The following is a 21,883-nucleotide window of genomic DNA, read 5'->3' on the forward strand; positions in this document are numbered from 1 at the left end:
TGTCAAGTGTTGCATCGTATTGTTATTTTTATTTCACTATTTTGTTTGCATGTATGGTGTTGTTTTCCACATCAATCCATTGGGCTCTGATTCTGCAGCGTGCAAGTAACGGGGACCTCACCCTGCCACGGCCTGGGCTCAGTGAGCCCTCACCTGCACCTCACCCTGCCACGGCCTGGGCTCAGAGAGCTCTCACCTGCTTCTACAAAAGGCAAGGGACGACCACAGTGTGGTGGGGTTTTAACTCGACTCCGCCGCTCGCTGGGCGCGTACCCCGAGCGGTGCACCAGCGTGCTTCCGTACAGGATGACCCCCTCGATGGCCTGGTTTTCGGGCCCCCACTCGATGCGCGCGGGGCCCCGGCCGAAGTCCGGCGTGCGGATCCTGCTGCCGGGTCGGCTGCCGTACGGCCCCCGCGCCGGGTCGCCCCCCGCCGAGTCCGGGGTGAAGGCACGGCCCGTCGCGCCGCCCCATCCCAGCGGCACTCGCTGCGCGTCCACGTCTTGCGATCGGCGTGCGCCAGCGTCGTCATCGCACACGCGCGCGCACATACACGCAGACACACACACGCGCACACACATACACGCACGCACACGGGTACACACATTCACGCAGACACATGCGCATACACATTCACACAGACACACGCGTACACACCCATGCATATGGACGCATGCATGCAAGCATTGTCATCACACACACACATCAGACATACATTGAAACTTACAAAGCAAGTTTGAGCGTTTCTTATCGCGAACTCTTGTGAGTCCAGTCTATCACGAATGCACACCCATCACACGTTGCAAGCTCTTTGGAACTGCGCCGTTTCAAGTCTCTTGCAAATCTGGCTCAGGCTCAGGAATGGATCCCGAACGTGAGCTGGAAACTCGTTCCCAGGTCTTCGGGCCGGAGGCCCCGAAGCTGCGTTGGCCGTATCACACGTGGACCGGTGGCACGTGAATCGGTGGCACGTGAATCGGTGGCACATGAACCGGTGGCACGTGGACCGGTGGCACGTGAATCGGTGGCACGTGGACCGGTGGCACGTGGACCGGTGGCACGTGAACCAGTGGCACGTGGACCAGTGGCACGTGAAGAAGATGAGCAATAAAGATGAGGACTACCGTTAGGAATTACTTTCTGTGGGGGTGACCGCGCGGTTCCTGGGGTTAGAGAGTGCCAAGCTGACAACGCTGAGATCCTGGGTTCAAAACTGGGTTCCATCCACCCATGATTAAAACCGGGTTCTTAAGTGTAGCCAGTTGATGGTTTCAGCCCGGTCACCAATGAATACACACCAAAAGTAATCACATCAAGTGTGGTCTTTCACGTTATACAGCTAACGCTCGGCTCCGATGATTATTCAACAAAGATTGGTTTAACTGCTACGTGCCCACAACAATCCCCTGTGGCAGGGCGAATGCTGCGGCTGGCGTGCGATGGAAGTGATCTCGCAAGCAGTGTCTCGATCACCGTCACCGCTGCGTCCCATCGCCTATGCCAGGAATAGGGAACGTCCAGCCCGCGTGCCGTATGAGGCCCGCGAAATAATTTGGTCTCTGGCCCTGCCAAGGCAACCGCAGGTGGGACTCGAAATTCAATAAATCTAGGCGCAAACCTGGAAAAGCAGTTGCGAGTAGCAACATCATCAACAGCAGCTAACATCACACGCCTCGCCAAAGAGAAGCAGTTCCAGCCATCACATTAGAGGCGAGTCAATTAAATGTTTGACCAAATATAACAGGCTAATTTTTAAGTTGATAATTTTGTATGGCCCGCGAATGATGTTATATCAATATCCAAATGGCCCTTGGCAGAAAAAAAGGTTCCCCACCCCCTTGCCCTACGCAGTGTCCCTCCCCGTGAGAGGGCGAGGGAGCTCGGAGAGGAGGGATCTTACCGGGAGGGTGGCGTGACCGGGAGTCGAGCCCAGACCCACGAGGTGGCGGCGCCTCGATCAGGCACTCCTCCCGCTCTGAGCACGGGCGACACGCGGCGACGGCGCGGATCAATTTCACGCACGGGATGCGTTCAAGTGTGTCTCGTGGAACGCGGGCACTGTACTTGACTGCTCACGTGTTGTGCAAAAAAATCATACGCTAATACAGATGGTTAGGATAATGGTTGTTGATGATAATAATAATGGTCGAGAGCAAAGACGGAGTGACGGCCGAAGGAGGTAACGCGCCCGAGTTCCAGCACATCCTCCGTGGAGATGGAGCGATGAAATCAGCTCGTGAGGCCTCCATCAAGCAGTGGATAGATCGTGGCTGATTATGGTACATTGAGGCTCATATTGCAACCAGCAGGCCTGTAAATTATTATTTTCAACATTTATCCAAAGGCACAAGCAAACATCCAGCCTCCATAGGAGATTGTTCACTCATTCAAAGATGACGGAGGTAACCGATGGTCAATGGTTAAGTGCTGCTCGTAAAAACGCGGGTAAAGCCGCGTGTAAAAACTGGTGGGAGATTGTGAATGGCCACGCCACTATAGCAGGTGAACAGCACAAAGCACTCTGCATTGGCAAAAAGTGTTGTTGACCGTCGTGGGATCCGCTCCGGGCGTGGGTCGTGATGGTCGGGACCCACAGACGCGCAGTGGCCATCGGCACGGTGACCACGCGCAGATTTGTCCATTCGAACCCACGTAAAATCACTCGCGTGAGAATTGACTGCGGGACTTATTGTCCCTGTTCTATTTCGCGAGTGCAGACGAGAAGTGGGATGGAGGCGTGGGGGTGTCTGGCTTGTTCCCTGTCTGTCACGACGCACAGCCTGGTGGTGCTGCTGCTTGTTCTCGCTGCTCGTCGCTGGAGTTGTTTTTGGGTAAAGAGCCCCAGAGGGGGGGATCAGTGACGCGGGGTGGGGGCGCGGATGAACCGGAGCTGCAGCAGCAGCAGCAGCAGCAGGATGATGATGATTCTACTGCTGCTGCTCTTGCGGCTGCAGCAGCAGCAGGATGATGTTGATGATTCTACTACTGCTGCTCCTGCAGCTGCAGTAGCAGCAGGATGATGTTGATGATTCTACTGCTGCTGCTCCTGCAGCTGCAGTAGCAGCAGGATGATGTTGATGATTCTACTACTGCTGCTCCTGCAGCTGCAGTAGCAGCAGGATGATGTTGACGATTCTACTGCTGCTGCTCTTGCGACTGCAGTAGCAGCAGGATGATGATGATTCTACTGCTGCTGCTACTGCAGCTGCAGGAGCAGCAGCAGCAGTAGAATCATCATCCTGCTGCTACTGCAGGAGCAGCAGCAGTAGAATCATCATCCTGCTACTGCAGCTGCAGGAGCAGCAGTAGTAGAATCATCATCCTGCTGCTGCTACTGCAGCTGCAGGAGCAGCAGCAGTAGAATCATCATCATCATCTTCCTGCTGCTACTGCAGCTGCAGCAGCAGCAGTAGAATCATCAACATCATCCTGCTACTGCAGCTGCAAGAGCAGCAGCAGTAGAATCATCATCATCATCCTGCTGCTGCTGCAGCCGCAAGAGCAGCAGCAGTAGAATCATCATCATCCTGCTGCTGCAGCTGTAGGAGCAGCAGCAGTAGAATCATCATCATCTTCATCCTGCTGCTGCTGCAGCTGCAGGAGCAGCAGCAGCAGTAGAATCATCATCATCATCCTGCTGCTGCAGCTGCAGCCCGTGTCTCGTGGTCACAGTGCCGCTTTAGCCAGCGCTCTGCCCGTCACGCGAGCTTGTTACACACACGTCTGTCTATGTGTGTGTGTCTGTGTGTCTCTGTGTGTGTCTGTCTGTGTCTGTGTGTCTGTGTGTGTCTGTGTGTGTCTGTCTGTGAGTGTCTGTGTGTCTGTGTGTGTCTGTCTGTGTATGTGTCTGTGTGTGTCTGTGTGTGTCTGTCTGTGTGTGTCTGTGTGTGTCTGTCTGTCTCTGTGTGTGTCTGTCTGTGTGTGTCTGTCTTTGTCTGTCTCTGTGTGTGTCTGTCTCTGTGTGTGTCTGTCTGTGTGTGTCTGTCTGTGTATGTGTGTCTGTGTGTGTCTGTCTGTCTATGTCTGTCCCTGTGTCTGTCTGTGTCTGTCTCTGTGTCTGTCTGAATGTGTCTGTGTGTGTATCTGTCTGTCTCTGTGTGTGTCTGTGTGTGTCTGTGTGTGTGTCTTTCTGTGTGTCTGTGTGTGTCTGTGTGTCTGTCTGTCTGTCTGTGTGTCTTTCTATGTCTCTGTGTGTGTGTCTGTCTGTATGTCTGTCTCTGTGTATGTCTGTCTGTCTGTGTGTCTGCCTGTCTCTGTGTGTGTCTGTCTCTGTGTCTGTCTTTTTGTGTGTCTATGTGTGTTTTTCTGTGTGTCTGTGTTTGTCTGTCTGTGTGTCTGTCTGTGTGTCTTTCTATGTCTCTGTGTGTGTGTCTGTGTCTGTGTCTGTCTCTGTGTGTGTCTGTGTGTGTGTCTGTCTCTGTGTGTCTGTGTGTGTCTGTGTGTGTCTGTCTGTGTGTGTCTGTCTCTGTGTGTGTCTGTGTGTGTGTCTGTCTGTCTCTGTGTGTGTCTGTCTCTGTGTGTCTGTGTGTGTCTGTGTGTGTGTGTCTGTCTGTGTGTGTCTGTCTCTGTGTGTGAGGGAGCGGTAGTGCAACGGGTAGGGCGCTGCGCTACGAACCCGGCGACCCGAGTTCGATTTCCGCTGATGGCCAACGCCAGCGACGATTATCTGAACCGGTCCCGGGCCTCCCCTAGATCGACTCAGCCTTAAATGAGTAAGTACCTGGTGTGAGGTGTAAACATCAGCATCGGGGAGACAAAGGCGGCCGGGCGTGGTGTTGGCCACCCAACCACTCGTGTGCCATTCTGGCCTTAATATGAGTTCGCTACCAGCACTTGCCTGTTCAAGGCTATACAGGCAATCTTTGTACATCTTATTGCGCCTTTCGTCAATTTACCGCTGGATGAGGCCCTCCCCACGCCTGGGTCAGTCCAGGTCGATGAATGGGGTTGGCGAGGGTCGGCAGGTTCAAAGCGCAGCGCGCTAACCACTGCGCCACCGCTCCAGCCCAGGCGAGGCAGCGCAACAAGCCAGAGAGGATTATTGTTGAATCGGATAATAAATCCCGAAAAGCGACAACCACCTCCGATTAGCGCGGTTTGCTCATCGGTACGGCGCGCAAGAAGTTTAACACGCACCCACCACCCACCTGCACTCTGCTGCGACCACCGCCAGCACCACGCGTCCCCCTTACACTGAGCGCAACGCGCGGCCTGTGTACGCACATGTATGTTGAACTTCTTTCGCACCGTACGTAGCCAACCGTGCAGGTCGGGAGGGGCGGGGGGGACACACGACAAACTAAACACGCACAAGGCGCATTGCCAGTCTGGGTCTTTCGGTAAAGTCGCGTAGAAAGGTAAGAACATTATAAAAAAAAACTACAACCTGCTTGTGTTGCGATCGAAACGTCGTAATTGAACCTATCTGAGTGACTTTTCCGAAAGACCCAAAGAATATGAATTCTTTCAGTCACGAAAGCTTCGAGTCAAGATTGGCACACAAAGCGGTTCTCAAGAAATCAGTTTTGTCAGCCACCCGCAGCCTTCCACGTCGAGGGCCTCACCGTCCCACCAACGCCAAGCTCGCCACCACACTCACCATTGCCACCACGTGCCCATTGACTCGCCGTCATTGATTCATTGATCGATTATATTATCGGTCATGGCGCCGCGCCGATGACCAGATCAACTGGAATGCGTCGATCTCGTCCGCGATCTCGTCAGATCTCGCAAGCCAAGCAGGGGGCTGAGTCTGGGTGGGTCTTTGTTGTGGGCAAAGCAGTGCAGCAAAAATCAAAGTGTTGTTCGGTACTTCGATGTTTCCACTTCCATGCTCCACAGATTCTCCAACCCGAATTGATCAGCACGGGGAAGTTGAATTAAATCATCAAATAACCACCACGACCCCGCACGGCATGGGGGGAGGCCCTCATCCAGCAGTGGAGTGACCATGGCTGCTGCTGATGATAGTGATGGATTGGGGAGGCCCTCATCCAGCAGTGGACAGGCGTGCCGTGCGCGTTGCTACGATTCCAAACCCCGAGGTGGAGCTCGCCGCCCACCTGACCTGCAGGCAGCGCACGGCCCCGGCCGCCAGTGTGGGAGGTTATTTACGACGCCTTCTCTGGAACAAATCGCCGGCTCCGAGAGCCTCGCGGGGTGGAATGCGCAGCTGTCAGAGAGAGAGGGGGGACTCGGCAGTAGCGGCGAGAGGATGATGATGGGGGGGAGGGGGGGGCGCGGTAGGTGCGGTGCCGGCGCTGACATCCATCCCGGGTCCTATGCGGAACGCGCTCGCTTGTGACGATGGGCACAGCTGAAATGGCAATCGATGCTCAGGGCCTCCCAACGTCGTCCCGTGCATGCGGGTTTATTTGAACCATGCTTCACCACGCCGGTAACTGCGGGTCGGTGATATACGGGCGGGGGAGGGGGGCGCGTTCGCCGATGGCGTATGCCTCGGCTGATGACGCCAGAGAGCCCTGCGCAGCCGTCATCAAGAGAGCCGACCTCGCCGCACACCACGCGGCGTGGCGCGCATCACCGAGGCTGGCGTCTTGGACCGTGCTTGGCGTCGCGGCGCGCTCGGGGTCACGGGGGTCGCCTGGCCGCGTCTCGCGGGGACCGTGAAAGCTGCGGGCCAAGGGGGCACGCGACTCATGGAATGGACGAACGGGGAGCGGCGATGCTCAAAACGCGACAGTGACCACCAAAAAATTGTCCACCCGATGTCATGGGGAAGTTTGGTCGCCCGGGCCGATGCATTAAATCGATAGTCGTGATGACGTCTTAACATGTCAATGCGGTAACGTCACCAAGGCACTATATTGGACTGCCCGACAGTTATTTTAAAATCTGTTGCATGGCCTCAGTATCTACCCAGATCTGGAAGGCTCCAATGAAATCGCTCATCAGTCAGCGCTGCCAAGGTCCGAATCAGACTTCCAGTGCTCAGCACTGTCAGCTCCACGCTGCGTTTTCCGCCGCCACTCCGTCAGTTGCCAAGGGGTGAACAGCAACTCTGCTCCTGCGTCTTCTCCAATGCCTCCACTGGCTCTCAATCCAACTCCAGGTCGACTTCAAGAGCAGCTCGCCATATCCACGATCCTATATCTCACTCTACTGCCCTCCGCACACTCTCTGCACCACCAGTTTTCTTTATCCTTCCCGCGCACCTCCCATTAGCACGGTTGGCTACGTACGGTGGGATAGAGGTTTGACATTCATACAGCCAGGGTTTGCTGTCGAAAGCCCCCAGTCAACCTTTCCTCAGTGGGAGGTTGCTTATTCTCCTCTGCTGCTCCCATCGTCTGGAACTCTCTTGCCCCAGCCATCCGTGCTGTTGACTCCCTGCCTCGATATGACAGTCTCATTTTTTGTTTCTCTATTAAATCAATATTAAAAATCATACGTTCCCCAGGGCACACGTCCTACTGGTGAGGGCAGCATCTTGAGATTGAAGAACAAAATGCATTTTAGGATGAGAGCTTGAGTTGCAAAGAGCACACAGAAATGTGCAAAAAGCACTCAGTGTTTGTGCAACATGCCTGAGAACGACCGCTTGTGTTGAAATCGAAACGTCGTGATATATTATTTAATTTTTCTACCTACGTGACTTTACCGAGATAACCAAAGAGTATGCAAATAACCATTATCGGTTCCTGAAGACGTGCATTGTGGTCATCATGTCTTTGGTCACGACCAGAATAAATAGAACCAAATGTGACCGACTGACAGCTGCAGCAGTAGTGAGAAGAGAGAGAGGGACCGGTTCCATCCTATTAGGACTCACCAGCACAACAGTCACCAATGCTCACTGCTGCTAGGTCTGTCTCTCGTCACCATATAAGCAGAGTTTTCACGATGGGGCCCATGAACGTGGCTCATGCCAACAATAATCAAATTGTGTTATGACGGTGTTCTCGTGAAATACAGAGTCGAGGATAGGAGCTGTTTGTGTTTGTTGTGGTGCATATTTACTATAGTTTGGCTGTCCATTGGCACCACATCATTGAACGAACGCCTTCACTTGTATAAACCGAGTTGGATCGTGACCACAAGCAAGCGTGGCACGTATTGAAACGAAATCTGTGGAAATCGGTTAAATGCGATCCCTTCTCGGCTGACCTTGGCAGGACCGGTCGAATCGACGGGCCCTGGTCGTGGCGCTAGGCTGCCTTGCGGCTCCAAGCTTGTTCCGCGAGCCCCAGAGGAGACATCCGAAGCGGTCGATGTCGCTTTTGGCAGAGCTCGTGGAATAAAAACCGCGGCCGCCCATTTGCCACCCGCGACGCCCGGCCACACGCGCGCGCCTTCTTTACCCCCGCGGGGACAGTTTCGTTTATCTGAAGCACGCAGCTGCGTCCAACATAGGTTGTGTTTTTTTTCCAAATATAAAGTATATTAAATGAAGAGTGTTGGTCTTATTACCACGTGTGAGTGACAACACGCACACAACGATCTGTCTCTCTGCATAAATAAATCGTTTTCTCGTCCGATCAGTGGCGGTTCGTGGCTCCAGTCTCAGGCGGTAGCGCGTACAGATGGACTAATTGTTAACTTTCTGATTTGTTTTCGAGTTGTACCATGTATCGTTTTGGCATGATGTCCGACGTTTTGTTTCACGTGCTGGGAGGTTCTTCAGGAATATAGGATGTGCAGTAAAACCCAAAACACACATCAGGCAACTTATACACCACAACCGTGAAAATTTACCCAGTGGCATTTCTAAGTGTAACACATAGAAGGTTGGTGATGGTGTTGATGCTCAACCGGTGCTGGGCCCCCACCAGAACAGTTCTCCTGGGAAGCCGCGTGGGCTGTGTTCTCCCATCTAGTGGAGAAGGCGCCGTCGATGAAGCCACTGCCAGCGCATTCCATGTTCTCAATGAATCCACCTGCGTGTGTCGGTCGCCTGAGACTGGAAAACCCGAGTCGGACTTTATTGCCTCCTCAGGCTGGACCCTTGAGTCACTACTGTTCCAGAGTAAAGCTTCGGGATTTGGATTTACTCTAAACAGCCCTTACACTCTGCTGATGAGACCCAGAGAGTTGAAACGAATCCAGGGTTTTCCAGCTTTAACAATTTTGTTTGAAACACTAGCCATAAGCTAGTGTTTCAAACAAAACACTTAGGAAATGCCACTGGCCAGAATGTGTTTTTGTTATGCACAGACTGACTTTTGTATGTTTTGTGTTATTTCATTCAGCGTGGTCACTGTAAATGAAGCGGCAGTGTATTCATAATTGGCTCAGATGTGGCACTTTTGCCGCTGTGCCCCCAAAAACTTAAAATCCAATCAAAAGTGAAAGGGGGTCCCTGGTGAAGTGATGTTGATTGGATCAGGGGTTGGGTTAGGGGTCAGTGCTAGGGCTCGTGACTGGTTGGCCAGGTGGTTGTGGTTGGCTGGGTATTCGTGGCTGATTGGCTAGTTTGTTTTTTGCCAGCGTTACTGTTAGAGCAAGTGCGAGTCACTGAATGTTCAGTTCGCTCGCTTTTGGTTGTCGATTAATATCCGATTGGCCACTTATTTTTCCGCAAGGGTCACTGTTAGGGACAATGCTCGTGGCTGGTTGGCCAGTCGGTTGGGGAGTGGGGCCACAGCGTTCCGTTGGCACCGCATTCAGACCGTCTGCGTCCCCCTGCACCTTGTCGCGTCTTCGTTTCTGGAGTGTGCTGCACCGGTTTCCGTACCCACCGCTCCAATCGGTGCAATGCAAAAGGCCTCTTAAACACACGCGGACTCGCGCATGAGCATCAGCAGCGGACGCGTCACGCCCTATGAATAGCCCTGCCCAGCTGCCCATGCCGGTGCGGTGTACGTACAGAGCGCGTAACGTGGCCGATTTAAGCCGCCGCATTCCACGCCGCGTAGCGTTCACCATAAACACGCGCCTGGGCTAGCTCGCGAGTAGCACATGCAAGGATCAGCAGAAACTGAGTTTAAAGGTCAAACTTTTATTTGGGGCATAATTTATTTTGTAATCTGATGGAGGTCAAATGTCAACTGCCTTCGCTACAGCTCGGCAGGCACAGTCCGCTCTGCGTCTTGGCCCGAAACTATTTTCCCATCTTGAATTTAGCACACGAACACACTCTTATGGGAGTTCTGGCTTCCAATTAAGCAACTGCTCACCACTTTAAAAAATTCCACTTACCCATACACGAGTCACCGTCTGACACATGTAGACCATTGTGACCGAACGATTGACGTACGTACTAAAAATGTTCTAGAAGGGCTCGAGAGTTGACATTTGACACAACTAAAGTCGGGCCTATGCATGTTCGTCATGATCATCAACAACCATTATCCACTGTTGGATGAAGGCTTCCCCTCACTATGCCTCACAGTCCAACGCTGCCACCATTTCCACTCCTGAATCCTCGATCCATCTCCACGGAGAGTGACTTCTTGGTAGCGTACTCGCCTTTCGCTGCCATTCCGTGTCGATGCTTTAAGCTAGAAAATTTGAAAAGCTAGATATTTGATTTTGAGAAAATCACAACCACGGAGGTATGTTGATTTCACGAATAGGACAGAGACAGCCTGAACTTCTAAACTGTGTTCAAGTCTCTCGTGCTAAACAGCTAGGAGTGCACGATTCTCATCACCAGCTCGAGTGAGGGGAGTGAGCAGACCAAGTTCGCTGGCGCAAGTCGCAATTGCTCTTCACGGCATATTTATTTCAAGTCAACTTTAACCACAAGTGACAATAACTTTACCAACAACTGCGCCCATCCATGACCAAATGGACTCTTGAAGGTCGCTTACAATGCCCAACTGCAGCGTCCACGCAGAGAGCGACGCGTGAAGAAGCAAGCGCATCGCCAGCCCACGCGGTGCTAATTTTACATCGCGCTCGGATCCGGTGTCATCGGGCCACGGCTGCCCACTCAAGACACACGCGGCACGCGCAAACAGCGCGCGCCGCCTCTCGGGAATTCTCGATCGCCTGCTGGCCCAAATGCATCCAGCCCGCTTGCGCTATCGGCCTCACGCCACGAGACGGAGGACAAATCCGAAAATCTCGCGCAAGGAGCGGAGCTCACCGGCGTGGGGCGCTTCGCCAAATTCGGTGCAGGACCGAACGTGGCGCGGTGGGGTTATCTGCGCGATATATTTTTGGAGATGTTAAATTATTTCACCTTGACAAATGCTCTGAGGAGGAAGACCTCGTTGTGCAAGGGTGTCCGGGGGAAAATGGATGACCGCGCTGATACCATCAACTGAGTTTCGACCCGAGAAGCCGGTTATCATCATGATCATCATGATGAGCGCGCCGGCACACACGCAGGGCCACGAGGCGTGCGCGTGCCACGCTCCTCGACCCGCGCGTCTCACAATTCACCGCTCACGGGGACTGCCACGATTGTTGGGGTCACCAAATAACAAATTCTGGAATCTACCATTGGTGTTTGGGCTGTGTTGCGTCCGTGATCACCGTCTCGACTGTTTGTGCTGTGTGGTTCCGTTGTCTGTCCTGTCTCATGTTCTGTTTTGTACTCTCGTCTGTACCTTTTGTCGTCGGTATTATTTTTTCGCGTCTGTTTCGTTTTTTTCTCGATGCCTCTCACTGGTCTCGTCAGTCCTGTCTGTAGTCTTGTTGTCTCATTTGAACTCCCTCTCTCTCTCTCTGTCCCACCGTCTACACTGCTTCGCCTGTACCATCTCAATCCTTGCACTGAGCCAACAGCTGCATCAGCACACAGCGCGCACAGCTAATGACCATCCCGCGGCGCGCGGCGATGCTGATGCTGATGATGTACAACAATATCGCGATGGGCAGCTGAATCGATGTTTCTCCACAATTCGTTGCGGAATGATGATCATAATGCTGCTGCTGCTGCTGTAGCTGCCGAGGCAAACTCCCGCGGCTCAGCAGCAGCAGCAGGGGGTGCGGCGGGGGTCGGCTAAACCGGGCGGCGGGGTCTGGCCCCAGAGCCTCGCCGCCCCCCGCCGCACCGCGCAGCCTCAAAAATAGCGCCGAGCTGACAGCGCGGCAGGTGCGGGGTGCCGGCCCTCCGTGGTGACATCGGGGCCCTGCGCGCACCAACATCAACAGCCCTTCAAGGGGCGGCCAATCACCTTTGGAAAGTTCCCTCCCTCCCTCCGAAGCCCGCTCCCAGCGATGGGAAATGACGCACGATCGGCTGCGGGCAAGATACGAACAATCGCGACGTTTAATTGTGGGCGCGCAAGTGGCACAAAGCGTGGTTCTAGTGGGCGCTGGGAACCAAAGGGGGCGCCCTTCCCACGACCCCCCCCCCCACGTGGCCCGGCGCCTGCTGGCCCCCTCTGGGTCTGTGGGCCCCGGTACAGTGTCGCAGTTGCACCGCCTGCACACTCGAGAGCCACGCCTCAGGTCTCCTCAATCACCCCGGTGTCACACGTGGACGCTGCTCCCGAGCACACTCATTGTGCACAGTGCTGTAGCTTCGCGTGATTTGCTTAAATGGTTAGGCCTATTGTTGTTGTCTTTATGAACCATGTTTACCCATCGAAAACCTCACTGGATGCTCGCTATGCATAATACCCTTTCTGGCGGGTGCGAGACATGGGCAGGTTTTATTTTTAGAAGGTAAATAATTGAAAACAAATTGAAGCAGGGGCACGTAAGTTACAACTGCTTTGTTTCACCAAACCCTCTTTATGTATTAACATTATACATTTGTTTAGCGATCGAGAACCAGTGGGTAAAACCAAGCGTGCTGCTGCTGCTGAATGTGGATGTTTGTCCAACAGCGGTGCGCGAAGTTGGGTTCGCGGTGCGAGGACCGCCACCTCCAAGTCGCACCTCGAACCCCAGCGGTGGTGCCCCCAATATCCCTCGCCCCCCTTTCCCCCCTGCTCAACCCAAACCCCGCCCCCGCCACTCGAGATGCGACAAACATCAGACGACATCAAACACACACGTTAGATTCGCCAGGGGCCTCCCGTTCGCCCACCCCCTTTTCACTTTTAATAAATCACTGCAAATCAAGAACTCGGCGAATAATAATAATCATCATCATCAGAGAGGTTCCGCGCTGGGCTTTTTTTACATTCCACGGTCGCGTCGCAGACTCCCAAGCAGGCGACGTTCCACCCCCCCCCCCACCCCGGGATTTGCCGTTCGAGCGTGGCAGGGTCAGAGGAGCCGCCACCGCGGCCACGAGGCCACACGACGCTCGCTCCACCTGCGACAAACACTCGACGCCGCCGTACGTGGCCCTTGCTGGTGACACTGCGGTGGATGCGGGGTTGGCCCTGCACCCACCACCACCCCCGGCCACAAGCGACGTGCGCGTTGCAGAACGAGTACAATGCACAGCGACGCCTCGGTGGTCAGCTGCTGCTGCGTTGGGGCTGTTTGGCCATTAACTTGACTCGTGCCGGGTTGGCGATAGGGGACTGGGAGAGAAGGAGTAAGCGGGCAGCACCGGTTGAGAGTGTGGGGGGGAGGCATGGTTATCGATCGTGTGTGGGGGGTGGTGGGCATGGTTGTTATCGATCCCTCCTCCCCTGCATGCATTCCTCCTCGCATTCGCGTGCGCGTGTTACGACTGTAACGACTAAACAATGAGTGGATCGCGAGTCGGGCGATTCATCGAGGTGCCGTCCTAGAGCCGTTGCTGGCCCAGGCCGGTCCCCCCCAATTCGAGCGCAACAGTCGCCAGCAACCGTCGCCGGCAAAGAAATTCAACTCGGGCGACTCGTTCGGGCGGGAGCATTCGCTAAACGTCCGCGCCAGGTTGCTGGCGACCATTATAATCAATGCATTTCGCGATCATTATAATCAACAATATAGGGGGGGGGGGAGTGGTTTGCTTTGGGTTAGATCGCGTAATTACAACGAGCATGATGCGAGTTGTAATTACTGGCGAAACGTCGTACTCAACATTGTAAGTGTCGTGCATTTGCCCTCCCAACACGCCCGTGTGCCGTGCTCGCAACGACATCGGCACCCCGTGTGCTCTTAACGCGACAAAACATTTCGCCGATTGACATTCGCGTTCGGGTGTCGTGGCGGCTGTAACGGCACGACGCTGATGTTAGCCGCCAGTGTTGGGGGTACTTAGCGTGAGCCGCTCTCTACCTTGCGGTGCAATGACCGTAAGTCGGGCAGTCGTTCGCGCCGCGCCGGCGGAGTTGCTTGCAACGCAGGTGTAGCTGCCCGAGTCGCCCGGTTGACAGTCGCGTATCCAGAGGCAACCGTACTCCTCCTCCTCCTCCTGGCTCGCCCCGTGGCCACCGCCGCCCACGGGCGCGTTGTCTTTGTGCCACGCGAGTTGCGGCCGCGGGTTGCCGGTGACGGTCACCCGCAACTTAATGTCGCAGCCGGCGCCGATGGCCGAGCTGCGCAGGCTGCGGAGGAACGAGGGTGGCTGGGGCCGTTCCTCTGGCGGGATTAGGTTCGACTCCCCCACCACCTGATGCTGCTGCCGCTGTTGTTGCATGGAACCCTGGGCGCCGTTGCTGGTCGGTCCCAGCTGATCTTGCTCGGGGTACGCCTGCTGCTGCTGCTGTTGCTGCTGCTGTTGCTGCTGTACCCATGGTCGCTTCGCAGGGAGGCTCGGGCTAGCGGAGGAGCCGGGACGCTCCGGGGGAGCTCCTCCCGCCTCGCACCCCCGTCTCGACGCGAGTGAGGAGGATTCTTCTTGCATCTCGCCGGCTCTTCTTGTAAGTTTCCGCTACGTCTCGCTAACACGAACTCTTCTCTCTCGTGTGTGTGTGTGGACAGTCGCAGGCCCTGGATGTCGCGTTTTCATGGACTCGTTCAGAGGCGATAACCAACTGCAGTTTACGACAAACAAACAGCGACCTCGGGGTAACGCAGGCCCGTTGCTTTCAATAACTCCGCGTGATTTTTTTTCTTTCTGGGTACAAAATAATTAGAACAATAAAAATTTATTACAGATTTACGATTTGCTACCCGGGCTACACAGAACACCGCAACAAAATCACGTGACGCACAACGCAAATCTGCACCATGGAAAAAAACAACAAAACGGCGACGCCACTTCTACGACTCGCGCGGAGGCTTTTCCATGGCGAAGCCTCCGCCGCTGCCCAAGCGAGTGCCGCTGGTGGCCCGCTACTCGCTGGGCGGAGGCTCGGGCTGCCCGCTATTTTTAGCCGAGCCTAGTAAGCCCCGGCCAGTGTCAAATTGCAGCGTGATCGTCTTCCCGACTGTTCCGCTGACGCCCGACGAGCTGCGCCGCCCTCCGCCGTGGGACACCCACGCGTGCACCTCCGAGAGGTGAGTCGAACCTCCTGCTCCTCCTTCCTCCGCCGCCGCCGCCTCCGAGATGAGGAGCGGCTCGGGCCGACTGCCGGCGTCGCGTGCGGCGAGGCGGCCGCCGGAGGGCGCCCCGACCGCCGCTGTTGTCACGAGCGCCGGCGGCCGCTCCTCGGGCTCGCTGCTCGCGTGGGCCAGGTCCTGCAGGCTGCTCGACTTGTCCACGTTCACCTTGTGCAGCTGGTCGGTCGACTTGGAGCGCCGCTTCTGGCGGTCCGAGGACGAGAGCTTCTTTGAGCCCTTCGCTCGGGGAGTCTTCTTCACCCTGACCTCGATGACCTCTTCCACCTCGAACCAGTTTTCTTTCTGCGCGTCGCTCGCCTCCTGCCGCGCCGGGCCCTGCCCGGACGCGACCTCCGCCGATTCGGTCACCGTCTGCAGCGGCGGCGGTGCCGCCGCCGGCGTTTCCGCCACCCGCTTTGGCCGGAGGGCCTCTGCTTGGGCCGCGGTCGCCGCCGCGGCCACCGGCGGGCACGTCGCTTCTTCCTCTGCCTCGAGGGCTCCCTCCGTGGGCCGACACTGGCCGAGCCGTGCCCCCTCGGGGCCGCCTCCCTGGCCTCCGTCGGGCACTGTCCGAGGCTGCGGGGCTGCCAGCGCCACCAGCGGAGAGGGCGTCCTCGCTGCCGGTGCCGGGCGCCGCTTGAGCCTGGGGCTCTTGACGATGGTCGTGATGGTCTCCTCGCTGTCAGTGCACATGGGGGAACCGGACCAGTGACGTTCGTCGCATCGTCGTTTTATTCAAGGCACGCGATTATAAAACAGCTCCCTTCCCAAACTCTGATCCTCCAGAATCACCACGGTCTTGTGTATTGTGCAATGACTTAAACGCAGCCCACACCACCAAATGGCGCTAGTAGAGATGTACATTGGCTCTGTTTTCTGGGATTTCTGACACGAGTTCAAAGCTTTGTTTAAAATAACACACAAAGTCAGGGGTAGGTGCGCCACAATAGCCCTCCGGTGATGTCAACGCAGAGTCTGACCATCATAACTCGTGAATTAAAGTCTTAATTTTCTTTGGTTCTTTCGGTAAAGTCACGTAGAATGAGAATAAAATAATAAATTGATAAAGTTTTAATTATTAAACAAGTTTAAAACTAGTTGTCCGATAGTCAGGGACACGCAGCCAAAGCTAGCCACTGCCTCCCTGTGACGTCGCCATCCCTCGTGACCTTGCGATGCCACAGTCGGCTCGCTCCTACACACACAGCTGACTCAAGCAGTGCTGGCAGTGATTGTATGTTGTATTCCATCAGCAGTGTAATCGTCCATCTGTCATCATCCCTTCTAGCAATGTGTCCTGCCCAAGTCATGAGGCACAGTGAGTGCTGTTCGGGAAGTTCAAATTCAGAGAAATCCCAAGTGTGCAATCGAACGAATGCCTGTCACTTCGTGGCATTCTACCCAAATACATGATCAAATCAAATCGCGAAGCATTAAAGCAAGTGACACCACGTGCTGTGCCTTTGAATATTCCATCAGCAGAGCTCCCGAACGCGAGCGGTGATTGCTTGCGAACTTTGTGTTGTGACGGGAAATGCTCGCCAGTGCGAGAACAAAATCAACTCACATGATCACCGTCTTCTTGGGCAACCTGGTCTCCTGTTCGGTTACTGTGGGAAAACAGCAGAGGGCACGATTTGCCATTTGTTCACAAGAGAGCACAATTAGTGAAATACCATCTTTAAGAGTGAGTTTTCACAACTGAGCACTCATTATACAGGGTGCTTCAAAGAATGTGAACATATATATGGGACTATCGTTTTTCATGAAAAAAGAACAAGTAATACACTGTAACATGATAACAAATGTTTGTTAATAGCTTCCACTTAGGCAGAATTGTCAACACGTTGCCTGGAATCTTCTCCAAGTGGTCTCCAGAGCCCCGGGGGTAGCACATGTCACGTGGTGTTGTTGCAAATGCTAAGAAGTGTTACCATTTTTAAAAAAAAGTATCTTGTATAATAGTAAGAGCTAGAAGCTACAGCATCTGTATAGACGTCTTCCTTCACTGAGTCTCAAGCTTCCTTTTTTTTGGAGAGTCCTGCTTGTGGTGTTTGACTCAACCTCTGTTGAGAATGAGGAACCGGCAGTATCCAAGAAAACCAATTCTTACTTGAAGAGAAACCTCACATTTTTGTTTATTAAGCAGGTAGCAATGCATTAAATATGATTTTACTTGCGAGGTGTGCATTGGTTCGCGTGATTGCAATTTCTGTAAATTATTTGCAAATTACATTTAAGCTTATAAAATAGGAATCACTACAAAGGACACGGGGACAATGAGGCGAGGAGAATCAACGATTGTGACAATTCATTGATTTGCAGGCAGAGGAGAGTGAAAATAAAGTTGTGACTTCCCCAGCGTGATCCCGATTGTGCTCTCGCTACCGACTCACGAATCGAGTAATCGAGAATGGCCCGCAGAAGCGGATATCACAGAACTAATCTTGATTCGAAGCTTTCGTGACTGCAGGAATCCATACTCTCTGGTTCTTTCGGTAAAGTCACGTAGGTTGAAAGAATAATAAAAGAAAACACGACGTTTCGGTCGCAACGCAAGCGCCCATCTTCATCTACGTGACTTTACCGAAAGAACCAGAGAGTATCACAGAACTACTTCTGAGAGCCCTTGGCGTGGCTTCTAATCCACACACTCGGAGTCATCGCTTTCTGTGTGGATTCGGAAGTGACCGCTGAACGGCCCCAATGACGCCGCGTGCTCAACACTCAGCGAGCGGCCCCCGTGTGCGTTGAGCCTTCGGGGACGGGGGGGGGGGAGGGAGGTGGCCTCACCCTCCACCAGCACGGCCTGGCTGGCACCGGGAGCCCGCACGGGCACGGGCACATACAGCTCCGCCGAGTCCCTTGCCTCGCCCGCCGCGTTCACCAGCTGGGGGCAACGGAGAGAACACCACCACCACGACGACAACCTCGTTCACTTCGCTCGTTCTCACTGACCAACGGCAAAGGGGAACGTGGCCAAGCCACTCGGCCTGAGCGGTTCCCTCTGTTGGAGACGGCACAGCAGCTAAATTGTTATCGAGTCCCATAAATGATGGAGAATTGTAAAATTGCAGTATCTAAGCTTGACGTGCTACTGCTGCGCTCGTGTTGGCCTTCAACCTTACAAACTTTTTGCAAAACAATGAATATGTCAATTGGTGACATCTACCCTTAATGAACCATCGCATGCTATTCCACACCCACAAAGCATTCAACACGACCTTTGTCATCGGCCAGGGAAACGGTAGACAAAGATGGGCAGGCAGCATTGTAAATGTAACCGGGAAGTCATTGTGCCAGTCAACGCTACAGCGGAGCTCAGAATCGCAGAGAGTGGACGAGCTTCACCGTTCTCGGCGATGAGCAGAACAACAAACGACAGAGCGAGAGCCGTGAGCACAAATGCTCTCACTGGAATCCTCGGCTCGAACTCAGCTTACGAACTCTGGGAAGGCGAAGGGGAGATTACACTCCTGTGGGTGAGCACGCCACCGCCAGGAGCTCACCAGGCAGCTGTATTTGCCCGCGTCGGCCTTGCTCGCCCGCTGCACGGTGAGGCTGAGGCGGCCGCGCTCCTCATCGCTCTGGGTTCGTAGCCGCTCGTCGCCAGCGCACACCTCCTCGCCATCCTTGAGCCACCTGCGCGCCAACCCCCCCCACCCCCGCGGCGTCCGAAGACACAAAGGGGCCGCTCGTTAGTCGGGGCGGGCGCAATGTTTACACGAAGATTAATTTATCCGCCGCTGAATTAAGGCCTTTCAATGCCGTTCCAGTCACGCTGGTTGTTTGACCGTACTTCACCACACTGGTTCAGTACGAGTCGGCGAAGGAGCGGGTTTCGGACATCGCTCATTGCCGAAGGGCGAGATGCTTGCGTGCAGTTAGATGAGGCGTAACTACGGATTCGTACGTTTGAGAATGCACTCTCGCGCACACAATTGGTGAAGCATTGCTATTCTGTTATCTCAGCGTAGCGGGGGAAACTATTCAAGTCACCTGGCGAGCGGGAAGGGCTCCCCCGTGACCTGGCAGCTAAAGCTGACGTCCTCGCCCTCTTCCAGCGCAGCACTGCTCAGCGGCGTCTTGAAACGGGGAGGCACTGTCGGGACGGCAGGGAGCGGCGGGGAGAGACGGCGCGGTCACAGCGAGCGAGCGCGCGAACGCACCGCGTCTGCGCGTCTGGCGTACGTGAATCCAGGAGCGATGGGAGTGTGGGCCTGGGAAGTGTTCGGGTGCACGTGGGTCGGAGCGCGTGGGTCGGAGCTCGTGTGGATAAGGGCATATCGAGGTCTGACGTCATTTTGAGGTCAGGCGGTTCATCTCATCTCGCAGCCATCTGCCAGCGAGCCTTTCCACACTTCACGCGGCCTCAAAGTACACCCAGCCCGGCGAAGCGCTATATGGCGACGTCACCGCCACTTTGGTGGGGAACGGCGGTTGTCGTCGTTCTGAATCGAGCATCTGCTGGCCACCGAGGGGCGTTCCCGGCTCACCGAGCACGTTCAGGCGGGCGGTGGAGCGCGCCGTGCCGGCGGGGCTGTTGGCGACGCAGCTGTAGTGACCGGCGTCGGAGGCACACACGCGGATCACGAGCAGCCGGCAGCCACGCCGCTCGTCCTCGTTCAGCGAGATGCGGTCCTCCATCTCCAGTGGCCGCTCGTCTGTGCAGTGCACGCACGCGCACACGTACGTACACGCGCACGCACGCGCACACAAGCATGCACACGGTGGGGGGTGGGGGGCCAAGGTGGCCGGTCAGCGACGGATGCAACAACTTGGAGGGTCCCTCTCTGTCAACACGACCCGTTCGATCGCTACGCCGGTTCACGTGATTCTCGTGTCACCTCCGAATGGGTGAAACGTCACGAGATTTGGCCGGCAGTGAGCAGCAGCGGTGCATACGCTCTCGTTCGTTCCCTCTCTCTCGCTCGGTTGCTCAGCGATTTGAAGGAGATGCAGTCGGCGCGGCGAGGAGTTGACGGGAGTTGTTGGGGCTGTGCGTTACCTCGATACCAGGTGATGACCGGTCTGGGCGAGCCTGACACGCGGCACCGCAGGGTGGCGATGTCGCCCGCCCGCACCGTGCAGTCCGACAGCGGCTCCACGAACTCGGGCGGCGCTGCGCACATCACCCACACAGCACACGCGTCGCTCGTTCTCACGAGTCGCTCGTTCTCACGAGTCACTCGTTCTCACGAGTCGCTCGTTCTCACGAGTCACTCGTTCTCACGAGTCGCTCGTTCTCACGAGTCGCTCGTTCTCACGAGTCACTCGTTCTCACGCGTCGCTCGCTCTCACGCGTCGCTCGTTTTCACGAGTCGCTCGTTCTCACGAGTTGCTCGTTCTCACGAGTCGTTCGTTCTCACGCGTCGCTCCTTCTCACGAGTCGCTCGTTCTCACGAGTCGTTCGTTCTCACGCGTCGCTCGTTCTCACGAGTCGCTCGTTCTCACGAGTCGCTCGCTCTCACGCGTCGCTCGTTCTCACGAGTTGCTCGTTCTCACGAGTCGCTCGTTCTCACGAGTCGTTCTCACGAGTCGCTCGTTCTCACGAGTCGCTCCTTCTCACGAGTCGCTCGCTCTCACGAGTCGCTCGTTCTCACGAGTCGCTCCTTCTCACGAGTCGCTCGTTCTCACGAGTCGCTCGCTCTCACGAGTCGCTCGTTCTCACGAGTCGTTCTCACGCGTCGCTCCTTCTCACGAGTCGCTCGTTGTCACGAGTCGCTCCTTCTCACGAGTCGCTCGCTCTCACGAGTCGCTCATTCTCACGAGTCGTTCTCACGCGTCGCTCCTTCTCACGAGTCGCTCGTTGTCACGAGTCGCTCGTTCTCACGAGTCGCTCCTTCTCACGAGTCGCTCGTTCTCACGAGTCGTTCTCATGAGTCGCTCCTTCTCACGAGTCGCTCGTTCTCACGAGTCGCTCGCTCTCGTGCGGATTCTCTCAGGGCCTTCGTTTCCAGAGCTCAGCCTGGATTTTCCTATCTATCGATACGACAGCTTCATAGAGATGGATCTCTTTGTCGTTTGTAAGGAATGATGTCTTCGTTTGTAATTATGTCCGTTATTTAATTAATATATTGTCAGAAAATCTAATCAATTTAAAATTAAAATGAGGAACGTTGATGAAAATATTTTTGCGGAATCTGACAGAACGATTCTCGGCCGCTTGCGTTGTGGCCGAAACATCGTGAGAATTTTATTGTGTTATTTTATTATTTTATTCTCATTCTACGTGACTTTACCGAAATAACCAAAGAAGAAGAAGAACGATTCTCACGTACGATACACGCCGTGGCTTGGCCGTGTCACGGTGACCCCGGCACGGGCACGTGCGTGGCGCGTGGGGGTACGTGTGCATGCGATACGTACTCCAGGCCTCCGGCGTCTCCTGCACGTGCCGCTCGATTCCGCGCTGGAGGTGCCGCAGCTCCAGCAGCCAGGCCTGCTTCTGCGCGGGGCTTCGGGCCCGCAGCGTCAGCTTCTCGAGGCCGCTCTCGCGCTCGTCCCACAGCTCCAGGGTCCGCTCGTCCGTCTCCGCCGCGCCGCTCACCTCCACGTCGCTCAGCTGCGGGCCGCGGGGGGGGGGGGGGGGGGATGAGTA

At 55.2% G+C, this 21,883-nt stretch overlaps 3 protein-coding genes across 3 annotated transcripts in view; all 3 read right to left on the reverse strand.

Annotated features, from left to right (window-relative positions):
• Positions 1-8,278, reverse strand: part of LOC116950644 (uncharacterized) — a 47,472-nt gene extending 39,194 nt beyond the window's left edge. Inside the window, exons 1-4 of the mRNA XM_076068507.1 lie at positions 8,128-8,278; positions 6,511-6,633; positions 1,901-2,068; positions 274-502 (exon numbers count right to left, since the gene is read on the reverse strand). Coding sequence (XP_075924622.1) covers positions 274-502; positions 1,901-2,068; positions 6,511-6,633; positions 8,128-8,278 — 671 coding nt within the window. The remainder of the gene's footprint in view (positions 1-273; positions 503-1,900; positions 2,069-6,510; positions 6,634-8,127) is intronic.
• Positions 8,279-12,914: 4,636 nt separating this feature from the next.
• LOC142925638 (myosin light chain kinase, smooth muscle-like) lies at positions 12,915-15,066 on the reverse strand. Its single transcript, XM_076068751.1, has one exon. The coding sequence runs from the start codon at positions 14,642-14,644 to the stop codon at positions 14,033-14,035; it is 612 nt and encodes a 203-aa protein (XP_075924866.1). The 5' UTR covers positions 14,645-15,066; the 3' UTR covers positions 12,915-14,032.
• Positions 15,067-15,075: 9 nt separating this feature from the next.
• The window catches only part of OBSCN (obscurin, cytoskeletal calmodulin and titin-interacting RhoGEF), a 131,585-nt gene continuing 124,777 nt past the window's right edge, over positions 15,076-21,883 (reverse strand). The window contains exons 77-84 of the mRNA XM_076068730.1: positions 21,652-21,847; positions 20,291-20,404; positions 19,779-19,946; positions 19,282-19,384; positions 18,792-18,924; positions 18,076-18,172; positions 16,850-16,892; positions 15,076-15,961 (exon numbers count right to left, since the gene is read on the reverse strand). Of these exons, the coding sequence (XP_075924845.1) occupies positions 15,076-15,961; positions 16,850-16,892; positions 18,076-18,172; positions 18,792-18,924; positions 19,282-19,384; positions 19,779-19,946; positions 20,291-20,404; positions 21,652-21,847 (1,740 nt within the window). The remainder of the gene's footprint in view (positions 15,962-16,849; positions 16,893-18,075; positions 18,173-18,791; positions 18,925-19,281; positions 19,385-19,778; positions 19,947-20,290; positions 20,405-21,651; positions 21,848-21,883) is intronic.

Source organism: Petromyzon marinus, chromosome 2 (genome assembly GCF_048934315.1).
Source record: "Petromyzon marinus isolate PM22_M1 ecotype Great Lakes invasive population chromosome 2, UKy_Petmar_22M1.pri1.0, whole genome shotgun sequence".
NCBI classification, from domain to species: domain Eukaryota; kingdom Metazoa; phylum Chordata; class Hyperoartia; order Petromyzontiformes; family Petromyzontidae; genus Petromyzon; species Petromyzon marinus.